The 12,287-nt window shown below is 44.1% G+C and overlaps 1 protein-coding gene across 1 annotated transcript in view; it reads right to left on the bottom strand.

Moving 5' to 3' along the window:
* SFMBT2 (Scm like with four mbt domains 2) overlaps positions 1 to 12,287 on the bottom strand; it is a 66,603-nt gene that overhangs the window by 28,772 nt on the left and 25,544 nt on the right. The window contains exons 6-10 of the mRNA XM_074828049.1: positions 9,818 to 9,944; positions 4,035 to 4,148; positions 2,719 to 2,761; positions 2,072 to 2,142; positions 730 to 869 (exon numbers count right to left, since the gene is read on the bottom strand). Of these exons, the coding sequence (XP_074684150.1) occupies positions 730 to 869; positions 2,072 to 2,142; positions 2,719 to 2,761; positions 4,035 to 4,148; positions 9,818 to 9,944 (495 nt within the window). The remainder of the gene's footprint in view (positions 1 to 729; positions 870 to 2,071; positions 2,143 to 2,718; positions 2,762 to 4,034; positions 4,149 to 9,817; positions 9,945 to 12,287) is intronic.

Here is a 12,287-nt window from a genome sequence, read left to right as displayed (position 1 = left end):
ACAGTACCATCTTGCTGTCCTCTGCCACCTGCAGTCACCTTCCCTTTCAACTGTATGTGGACTGTAATCTTTGTGGAAAATGTTTATGCATTCTTTCAAACAAGCAAACTTTTCTCTGAGGACAACAGCAAGCGCTCAACGCTCTGGATTTGGCCCAAAGCAAGAACTGATTGGGTCAGGATGAAGTGAACAGATGGTGGTGCTCTGCCATCCCTGCTGTGTGGGATTAACCCATCCACGTTCAGCAAGAGCTGAGCACACCACAGCTTCCACTCAGCACATCGCATACAACCCTGCTTGGATTTCTGTCCTGTTCACTTTGGATCTTGACGGTTTGGGCCCCATCGGACCATGGTCACACATATAAAGGTGTCACTCACACTGAATCTGTTGGCCCAACAGCATCATGGGTGCTGAGAAACAGGTTGATGGTAACAACCACAGAGGTCCTCTTTGGGGACAGCTCTGGACAGAACATGAATTATCTTGCATAGTTAGACAAAACTTGCTCCCAACCAACAAAACTCCCCTGTTTCAAAAATGTCACCTCTCACATCAAAACCCGCAATACATATACCTACCCTCTCTTCCCAGCTTGCAGTTTTGACTTATGGAAACCACTAGAGAGCTCCAGGACAATTTTGAGTGCATTCTTTTCAAATTCTGGGCCTGGTAACCCATGACCCATGTTTTCCCCTGAAATCCCCCCGAAAGATAGCTGAGCCGTACCTCTTTGAGGACCAGCACGCACTTGCCAGGCCCGACAGACTGAGGTAGCTCTGCTATTCTGCCTTTGTTTAAATATGGACCTGAGAAGCAGCGGTGGTTGATGTAGAGCTGGGGGCAGCAGTATCTCCCATTGATGGTGCCTGCAAGGAGAAAGTAGCATTGATGTGCGTGTAGCACTTTTGTATAATAAATCAAGGGCCCTTCTTCTTCCTCCTAGATGTGGGAAGGAGGAGAGAAGAGTAAAGGAGGTACATAAAGTCTTCCCTGAGATAGAAGGTAGAGACGCCTCTGCTACTCGAATCCATCTGACACAGGAAAAGCAAGTGCTTTTAAATAGCAACTGATTTGTCTGCATACCCTAGCAAAAGGAGAATCGGGAAAGGATTTCATTCATAATGTGACCCGAGGCTCTTTCATAACTCACATCACAGAAGGATGTGAGCGACTCAGTTGTAACTGGCCAGAAAGAGAATGTATTAGCTGCCCCTCAGTGATATGGAATCAGCTTAGGGAAAAAATTCAGGTGGAGAGCTCTACAAACCCCTCTTCAGCTACTGCCCAACCCAGTAAGCACTGCGGTGCCATTCCCCTGACCCAACATGGGTCTACAGAACAGTTTTCTTTGTCTGGGCTCTAGGCTAATTACTCTGGGCTCCTTTATAGCCCATGGAGAGAAGTGGGTACTTCTAGACACGGTTCATGGTGCCATCCAAGTGGTTATCCACTTTTCGGTTATCATACCCAAAAAGAGCCTGTTTCTCCCCATTTGATTGTAACGGGGCCCTGTGATGCTGGCTCAGATGCCAATGTGTGTCCTGCAGTCTGCTGAAATAAAGTGAGTTAAATCCTGCCCCTCCTGCTGAGTCTATGCAATTAACTGGATGAATATTGCACTCTCAGAGCCTCCTGCCATTGCTGAAGGGGAGAAAAATTTGCCTTTAGCAGAAGTAGCAGCCATGCCACACAGTCTTGATGCCAACACAGGGACCCATTAAATCCTGGTGGAAGCAATTTCATTGATGCCAATTAAAAAGTTGCATCCATCTCCACCAGGGCTTCATTAGCCCGGCCCTAACATCGTTAGCTGAAATGGGCAAGCTGCAGGGGAACTCTGCTAAACCCAGCAAGACACGATGTTCACATGCAGAGGACCAGACCCTCACATGCTGTACATCAGACACTCCTCATGCTGTTGGTGGGTCCACACCACCTTACACCACCTGAGGATGTGGTCCCATCTCCCCACCAATATGACACACTTGATCCCTTTTTGGGGTCATCCCTCTCCATACAGGCAACAGGTCCATGAAATAAGGATCCTGCTGGTGCCGAGCAGCCTTACCTGTTGTGTCTGGCTGAGGAACTGGGCAGAGGTCATGAGGTATTTTCTCAACAGGCACTGTGGATGGTAACCTGTTAAACAGCAATTCAGTGTATTTAATAGTGTCAGATGGGGCAAAGGGGCAGAACCAGCCTTCAGGCTGGACTGAGAAATACACCAGCACCTGCCTGGACCAAGGAATGGAGATACCTCAAATGCAACCCCACTTACACATGGTTTATCAAAGCCCAGGGCCAGCATATTGCTGAAGAAGGAGCCAGATCCACCCCTCCTCCAAAAATACACTCTGGGCTGTGAGCTTCAACCCTTCAGGCTGCAAATATTCACATGTAAATCCCTTAAATTCTAGTTTCTAGAAACTGCAAGGGCTAGATAGGGAAATGCCCTCCTGGTAGATGTCCATCTTCCATAAGCATCCCTTACTGGCCATCAGACACTGGCTATGCAGTCCCAGCCAGTAAAAAATTTCTATTACAAAGACTTTCTAATACGCTCACAAATATTCGAGATTTAAAGGAATCCCCCTGTTGACTCTGCTGCAGTATCTGGGCAGTAGTTAGCAAAGTCATTCAGCTGATGTGTATTATCTTCCCTGGAAGACCTGATGCATCCCTGTAAAAATATCACCTTAAATAACAAAAACTTACTGCTTTTCTGGTTGCACAACTGCAATTCTTCTCTTCCTTCGCACTGTGAAAATGAAGCAAGGAAGAAAAAAACAGTTTTGTACCCTTCTGTCCTATAAAGTATACCCATAATGCATAAAAAGCTGTATAAATGCACTGACTATAAAATGACTTCTAACACAATGAAATGGTACTTAATTACTATCGCCATCTTCTCTTGGTATTTTTAAGTAAGTCACTACATCATTAAAACCTACTTTAAAGCTGTAATAATACATTTAATCTTTCCTCTGGAATGTTAATATTGTGTTTTATGGGATCAGTATAAAAAAAAATTAAATAAAAACACAAATATTTTTCCATACAGAAACACATATGGATAAGATTACATTTTACAAGCATGATTACCTCCAGCATAATTTATCCCTAGCTATAAATTGCGATAAGGCTGCATAATGTTGCCATAGCAGTATTCTCCCAAATTAGGCCCCGGCTGTCTGATTTTTAACTTAAGCATATTTAACTCTTCAAAAGGGTTGACACATTTTAAATTTGCCTTTCAGATGTTAATTAATATAAACAGCGAGGCTAATTTTTCGTCTGGTGGCTTGAGATCGGGGTTGGATAGTTTCTGCGAGGAACAGGAGAACAACACCGAGCCACCAAGCACTCATGAACTGCCTTCAAATGCAAATGGAAAAGAAAGAAATTGGTCTTAATATGCACTGGAGGCAGGACAAAACACTACGGGCTTAATTGTGCCGGGAGAGATTTGAATTAAACACTAGGGAAATCTCTGAGCTGGTAAGGGCAGTGAAATAATGGGATAGATACCCTGGGAAGGGGCAGAAACTCCATCACAGGAGGCCAGCAAATGCTTCTCCATTTAGATGGAGCAGATCCTGTTTTGGACAGGGAGCACCTGGATGGCTTCTTTATGTCTATTCCACCCCATATTTTATTTTTCTTGTGTCCCTAATTCACTCAGCTGCCCCAGTGAACTTGGCTCAGCGCAACAAAACCTGGTTTCACTCTGACAACCCCACTGCAAACCCACAAGCCACACTGTGCAATCCCAAACCACGTAACAGCCTTTCCCAACACAAGCAATCCCAGTTTTAGAGGGACTGATCACACAGACAGTACAAATTGTATAATACCAGTGCTGCAGAGTGTGGTCACTCATTAGATTTATTACTATTTATTATAGTACACTTACAGCCTGGTTACCAGTCTGCTAGTTAGGCTGGTAGTTTCAAAAATTATAGACATAAGACAAACTCCCTGATAATCCGTTGATGTAATATCTACACTGCTTGAGGTTTCCATGTACTTACAAACAGCTTTGTGTGGTGGAGTTAGGTTATAAGCATTCGCTTCACACCAGCCAACAGGGAAAATGTCCATAGACTCTACATCAACTATGTACTCTGGAGAGGGCATCTGTAAACCTATAAACACAAATTTATAATGTAATTTAGACATGGAAATACCAAGCTCGGAGCCATTTGAGCATTCATCATGAACCAAGGGAAGCAAATGATGGAACATGTAAAAATAAATCTGCTTCCCTGTATCAAAATCAGGCACCATTTCATCTTCAGTTTTGCACAGACAGCAATGATAAGACTGTTGCATTTACAGTGCAATGTGATTCCAGAGAAAATTCCCATTAAGAGCCCACTAAGAGTGTGGAATGAAGCAGCTGAAAGGCCAGGAAGGTTCAACATGCATGACTTTTACACAAAGATGGCCTGATTTCCCCCTGGGTCTTTTTTTTTTTTTTTTTTTTTTTGTAGAGTTGCACAAGCTGGTGAGCAGAAGGCCAGTTGGGTGCTTGCTCTTACTGGTAAGAGAGTGCACATGGGCTGTAACAGGATGATAGCTGATACGATAGGCCTTTATGCCCCAATGCCCCCTGAAGCTTTTTCATGTAGTTCTGCCCTTGAGTCATTGCTTTTAAGGGTTGGACATGGCCACTCTTCTGTCTAGAGGTGCCATGAATTCTCCTAGGGCTCCTCACTACAACATAACATGGTCACCCAATAAGGGAGAGGCATCATAAAAATCCCAAGTGGCACAGATGCACTAAGATCTCTGGCATAATACTGACTAAAACCCCACTGAAAATCTCTGCTTAAAGCAAATCTCTTCCAGTTTGGCTACTGCGTCTCCTTTAGAAGACACTCCCTCCTGTCTTGTATGTGGGTAGTACTCAAAGACCACTGCAATAAATGGAAATATTCCCACTGGCTTTGAGTTCTTTTGAAAACAACTCTGGGTCCTTAGTCAAGACTCCATTTAATTACTCCAATTCAAGTCCATCTGCGCTGGCACAGCCTGGCCAGCAACTTCACCCTCCTCTGCCATTTCTACCCTAGGACCTATAGCTCCAGCACCAGCATGAGATGATCTCCTAATAAAAGAGACCAAAGGATCAGCAGCTTCCCCTGCAGCATCCTTGCCTTTGCATCTGTTACAGCATCTTTGCCTCCTACTTAATGCAGGAGAGCTTGACTGTGCACAGCCAGATGACTATGGGGAACTTTCCACTAATGAATGTTCATCAAGGGCTTGCAGTGTAATTGAAACAGTAATTGAACTTTGTGATGGGAATGGCATTGAGTCTGAGATGCAGCATTTGGATCAATCTTGTCTCTAGTAATAAACTTGATGCACTCTGAGAGCGTGTGGCTGTATGAAAACCCAAAGGAAGCAGGAAAATAGGTGCTGATGCTCACACTGCTGGAGGAAATAATTTAAAGAATGAAATCATGATGTCTGCATAGATTAATGGATGTCTTCATGGTATTTCTCTGAGCCCTTCATCATGTTCACGCATTATACGTTGAAGATACAATCTCTATTTCACTGGGATATGGGGAAGGGAAGAGGATGGGATGAAGGCACATGATACAGGACACAACCTGCTCATATGAGCCGCTGAGCCTCAATGCAAGGTCTCGCAGCTGGCACTCCCTGCAAAACCATTTCCCTCCACAAGAAAATATCAAGAGGTCACTGCTCAGTTTGAACCTGATGAAAGCCGCACTCTTCAGCGGGCAAAACGTTTTCGCCTAACACCACAAATCCAGCCAAGGAACTGACATGAGAACTGCCGAAGTCAATGGCAAGTCATGCACAAAGTGAGCAAGCCATGGACCAAGCCCTAAACGGAGCAAGAGACAACACAGGCCCTGCTGAAATTTCATCAGATCTGAGAAAATCCTGTATTTCCATTACTGTAGCTGTTCTACAGTGTTTTTCTGAGCAAATAAACAGATCGAATGCACTTTCCTGCTTGCAAGCAACAATAGACACGACATGAACATTTTGATTTTGAAGTTTAAAGCTGCATCTGCCCTGACAAGCAAGGAAGCACCATAATGTCTGTCCTCCTGCAACACCGCTATTCCTCTTGTAAGACATATTCACAGCTACCCTGTCCTCCCAGGCACTGCTTCTTCCCTCTGGCGATTGATAACCCTGCCTTCCACTTCTGACATCTTACTGCTTCTTTTGGCCTTGCTCATATAAATGGAAAGCAGCTTGTTTGAGACTCATTAGTTTCATTTGCTGCATTTTATGCTGCCATTTTCCCAGACTAAGAAATGTCCATGGGACTTGAGAGGTTAAATGGAAAATAAGAGAACAGGGAGATTTGAAATAGGGTGAGGAAAACTTCCATCTCCTGCTGCGAATCCTATTGGATGGGCAGAATAGAGCAGCAACTCTGGAAAATTCTCAAAGGGAAGATTATGGAAAACCTCCCTGGAGAAGTGATTAACAAAAGAATTTTCCTCAAATTCCTAGGTCGTGCAGAGAGTGTACATTATTACTTGTATAAATTCACACCAGAAAGCTACAGTTTTAAAATCTAAAATGAACCAGTAAAAATTAACAATGCAGATGATGAGTAATAAAGTAGCAGAAAGTGATGGGATGCACACAGCCTCGGATCAGCCCTACGCTTCTTTTCCACCACGGGGGAACTATACTGCTGCTCATTAAATGCTCACCCTGAAGTTTACAGAGTTTTGCTACTGTACAAAGCGTGATTTATTAAGCAATGTTCCCTCATGTCTAACTCGATGCTGCTTAACTACTGCGTCCTGTTTTATGGCTGCAGTTTGGGCTGTCAAACAGCAAAACTGGGAGGGCAACAATGAAAGCTTCAGACGCCCCCATGATAAATGGTGGGACTCGAGGTCTTCAGTGATGGGCTCCTGTGGTAGTTAGGGAGTCTTGCTGCTACCAGAAAATAAATAATCAGTTAGAAACAATAGTGTATTAATGGAGTCAAAAAAAATGCCACAGTTCAAGCCACATTTATTTTACAACTCTGCAAGCAGGGTTTGGAGGTTTTTTTTAATGCCTAGTTTTATCCTAACACTGTGCATACTGTAGTCATGTATTTCAACAGCAGCAAAGATTTCTTTTTATTTTTGCAGTCTTTTGCATCTTTTCCTTTTACTACAGATCATTCTATTCCTGGCATTGAGATATAAAACAGGTGTAAAGCATCTATATATCAGAACTCAAAAGACAAGGAGATGCACACAGGTTTTTTTATGACAAGTTGTAAAAAACATCCTTTAAGAAATTAAAGGAGTAAAAGGCAGGGAGAAAGACATGAGGGAGGGGAGCAAGGTGGGAGTGTGTGGCCCTCTCCCTGCCTTTGGTCTTGGAGGACTAGTTGATTTAAAGACCCAGGAAACAGCACGTCCCATTCACTACAGTGGGCAAGAGTTTAGTGAATACTGAGTCCCTTTGAAAGTATTACAGCTTATGGGTAAAAAAAGAAGGGTTCCCAAACCCCATAAAATCTGCATATAAAAGTGAAGGCACCTGGCCATTTAAGAAGAAGAGTTGCCAAAATGGGCTGGATTCCTTGACCAGATGGGTCAAGGAATCCAGCCTTAGTGAGAACTGCCTTAGTGAGAACTGAATTTCAAGCATTGATTTCAGCTCCAAAAAACATTTGCCATGTGTCCAGACTAGACTGCCGATGAGCTTTAGCAACCTCGAGTCAGAAGGCAACCAGTTGTCTCAGATGAAAAAAAAACCAAAACCCACCATTGCACACAGCTCTACCAAAAGCAAAGATGCAAAGTCGTACCTGCTCTGTACACTGGAGATAATCACAGAGGAGACCAACGGCCTGGGGTGACAACTACACGTCAGGGATGGAGAAGGATGACAACCCAGCTCTCCTCCATCTCCCACCTCTGCTGCATTCGGGCACATGACTGCAGATCTGCTCTCCACAGACCTTAGCCGGCCCAAACCACGAGGCTTAGCAGCAAAGACACGAGAAGCACGAATGATTTGGCCTGCCAAGCTTTAGGTCAGAAGGAATGTCTCTTTAGGTAGCAATTGAGTTATAAATCTCTGAGAATGGGATTTACCATGGAGGTGTCAGGAAAGCCTTGTCTACCATATAATGCTACTTTTGCAGATCTAAACACCACAGAACATGTACCTTTCTTATATTTTAGAGCTAGTTGCTAGCACAGATGAGGTACTTTGGATTACCTGACAACGTTTTTACTAACTTTAAGACCTTTGATTAGAGACCTTTCCTCTTGTAAAATGGCACTGCACATTGTCAGATGCTGAAATACTTCTTGGGTTATTATAATCAATGCAGCACAATGCCGACGGTGACGACAATACAGTTAGTATCAATCTGGCTTCCACTGTCTTCCAGCCCCAAAACACTGAGAGCTGAGCATCTTGCAGAGGAGGGAAGGTGACATTTTGTGCACATCAGGCTTGAGAATTCATCTCACATGGGATGTCTGCAAGAACTCCTTGTCACGACCCCTGTTCCTCTGTCCTTTCTGGAAATTATGTACGTGATTATGGTTTGTTGTCCCATTAACCCTTTCCCAGCCGTTTCACTCTGGAAAGGCCAAAATAAACTTGCATTAATCTCTGAGAATGAGGGTTCACACTGCTTTCGCAGAAGCAATCTTGACAGCAGCCCAGATTTAATTAAGGGAAAACTCATCTGCCTTATGCATTCATCAAGAGGCAGAAGCACAGGTCTTACAGAGGCTGGTGATGAGCAGGACTATGGGCCACCAGAAGTCCCTTTGATATTTTCATGGTTCTCCAGAAGCAAGCAAAGCATATTACATTTGTAGTTGACGTTGACCCAACTACTACTGATTTCAGAGGGAAACTGAAACTCTTACATCCCTTATAGAGGAAGCCAGTAGCTTCAAACCATAGTGTTACCTTCATAGGCAAAATTTAAACTATGTTGTGACAATGATAGATGCTACAACAACTTTATGGTTTATCACAGTGCCCATCAAAACACTTAAATAAGCATGGCTTCCTGCTCTCGGTGACTTTCAAATAACATTGTTTTTAAAGCAATAAGAAGAAGAATCACTGCTTGGTTCTAAATTACACTTACTTAAGAAGTCCTTGCCCAGATGAATTAATAAAGTCCCAAGAGCAAAACCACATAAAAAAATGAGTTCATCTATACCTTACTTCAAGACAGGTGGAAACATAAGTTTTCATATAGTATTACGCTCTGCTAGTTTTTCAGCACTCTCCTAACACTGCTTGTACAGTGGCAGTGTTCTCCATGGGGCGACGGCATTCTAAACTCTATAGAGTTACCACCTGCAAGATCTCTCTTAGATCAGTCACAGGGAGGAGTGATCTCAGCATGTGATGGCCATGGTGAGGAGCAGCATGTATTAGAGAAGTTTATGGACCTCTAGGTGAAAAAAAGGAGTGGAATGGCAGGAATGGTGTTGCAGAGGGACAGAAGATCCCACGAGAGTGTGCTGGGAATCACAGTGGAAGTCTCAGCTGCACAAGCGAGGCAAACATCCACTCCCAGGATGGAGGGTCTGTCATGATGGCAGTGAGAATGTTTCTGTTGTTCGTGGAAATCATGCTGGTAGAGTCTACACAGATGGGAGGGTGGAAGATCTTGTGGCTCCCTCAGGGAGAGAGAAGGGAAAGGTAATTCTTTATAACAGATTATTGGTCGACGTGTATGAAAAGGAAAGGCTGGAGAAAGCAGTTTTGTGCAGAGGACGAAGGACAAAATTAAGAGCGCCACACAAGCACAAGAAGCCTTTACATCACATACCTTCAAGGTGAAGCCACATTAATCGTCCTTTAACTGAGGTGATAGAAGCGACACATATCTCTGCAGGGTTCCTGGGGTTCACTGCCTCCAGCTTCATGTTCTTAGTAAAGCCACGGCTGAAGGATGTCTGAAAGAGTCAAGGACCAACATTGAAGCATGGCACTGCAGCACTGCACAACTTTAACTAGACTGTCCACTGGGAAGCATAAATGTAGCATGGTTTGCTTTTCACTGGAAATGCAGGAGACACTGAAGAACACAAAAGCATCCAGATTGAAAATGGAGCTGCTCTGGGCACCCATATAAAAAAACCCCAAACAATAGCAACAAATCAGGAAGCAATGTATTTCATGGTTTATGCCAATTCCTAACTCTCAGAGACCAGAAGGAGGTTACTCCACAACAGGTCCAAGGGTATTTGAATGCTTGCTAGTGATGTATTTGCAGTCCACCATTGTTGATGGGATATTACACAGAGCATTCCCAGATGTGCTGCGCTTAAGCATCTCTCACCTTGCTAGGAGAAACCTTGTAAAGCAAATAACCCATCTTGCTTGAGATCAGAGAAATTTCTTCACATATTTAGTTGTCCAGGATGACTGAGGCCAGAAAAATTTGAGTAACCTGTTCAAGTACATTTTATTTCATGGAGCATTTTAAGCTCAGTCTACAAGGTCCTCCTGTGTAGACTTCAGGTATATAAGTTCCTTGGCTGCAGGTGGGTGTAGATGGAGCCAGTCGTATTTACTGCTACAGCAGTACCCCTGTACACTTAAATACAGCACCAAAGAAATGGGTCTTTAACAGGTTACCTGAGGCCCTCACTGCCCTCCTACTCCTCTCCAGTGAAGGCAGTCAGGCCAGATATTACAGCAACGATCCCCAAATGAGCAGTCATCACCCCAAGTAAGAAACACAGGACCAAAATGTGAGGTCGTGAGCTTCTGTGAAGGCAGCATCCCCTGTCATACTAAGAGTTTGGGAGCCTGAGAAAAGCTACAGTTCAAACCCATGCAGGTACCACTGCTGTAGGCTAATGTATGCCTTGGCAAACTGCTTCAGTCTGAGGTTGGCCTGGCCACATGACAGCAGCAGGCTCCTCACCAGTCCCTCCTGCTCCTGCCAGAGGTAGGATGGCTCAGTCCTAACGTAACAAACCACAGCTCCTGTTTGTAGCTGTTACAGGTGATCCCAAGTGCAAGGGAACCCCAAGATCCTACAACCCTTCCCAAAACCTTCTCCACAAGCCAAGCCTCAAGCTTTCATCCCTACCCTCTGTCCCTTCGTGTGCCCCCTCTCCTTTCAGTTATGCTCAGTCCCTTCCCAATACTCCCACCACCACTATCTCTAAAATGCACTGATGCAATACCAGTGGTCATGCCATCGCTTCCTTCCCTTGCGTTTTCCTCCCCTCCATCCTACCTGTTCTGCACCACATCAGCTGTGAGTGCTTGAATTTCTCTCTTTGCACACAGTAGCACAAAAAGGTTCCCTCTCTTGACTAAGATTTTGGCTAATAATAATTACAATGGGTAGTAACTGTCACTGACTCAAAATGACACCAATCCCTCATCCAGCAACCCCATGTGAGCAACTGGAAGCCAGACTCAAATTCAACCCTTCTGCTATTTGTACAGCACCTAGAACCATGGGCACTTCACCTTAAACAATCACTGGGAGCTCTCTGTAAGACTAAAAACGTCTGGATTTGGTCTTTCTTTTCATCAAGAGGCCTTCCAAGAACGTGCTGCTAGTCTCAAACATTTCTTGGACTGTCGCAAGCCTTGCTCAGCACACAGATCAGTTTCACCCTGTAAAAGCTGCCAATGGCCAGGACTGCAGAAAAGCAGGGTGAGTTTGTTCAAATGCCTTTTATGTTGCCTAACAAGGAAACGTCATTTATCATCACACCGGCTCCTTTCATTGCAATTCGGTGCTGGAGGCTAATTTATACAGAATCAATGGCAAAACAGTTAGCCGGGAGTTTATTTTACTAAGCATTTGGTCATGTCAATCCATTTCATAAATGCCTCTCCTTGTTAAATATCCCCCCCGGGGAAACAGTTACAGCATATGCACTTCCAGCACCACGTCTGGCTGCACTAGGTGGAAGATGTGCTTGCAATACAGCTTCTGTCAAAGAGCCGCTCACAGCCATGAAACAAATGGACCGGACTGCCAGGGAGGTTGCACAAGCGACAACAAGATTACATCTCTCTGCAGAGAACTGTGTTATTGAGAGTGAAAGAATAACAGACACATGTTCATCTGATGAATGCTTCCTTAAAAAAAAAGGAGAAAAAAAAAAGTGCTTAGACCTGATTTAATCTTTAGAGGATATTACGCAGAGACTGCTCCCAAGGCTGCCAGTGCTGAGAGCACAGATCCATTACTTGACAAAATGAAGAGATATAAAGAAAAGGAAGGGGTGCTTGCAGAAAAGAAGAAATGCGACAATTGTCCCGTTCTA

This window comes from Strix aluco, chromosome 5 (genome assembly GCF_031877795.1).
Source record: "Strix aluco isolate bStrAlu1 chromosome 5, bStrAlu1.hap1, whole genome shotgun sequence".
Classification (NCBI taxonomy): domain Eukaryota; kingdom Metazoa; phylum Chordata; class Aves; order Strigiformes; family Strigidae; genus Strix; species Strix aluco.
This window is presented reverse-complemented; position numbering and strand designations above follow the sequence as displayed.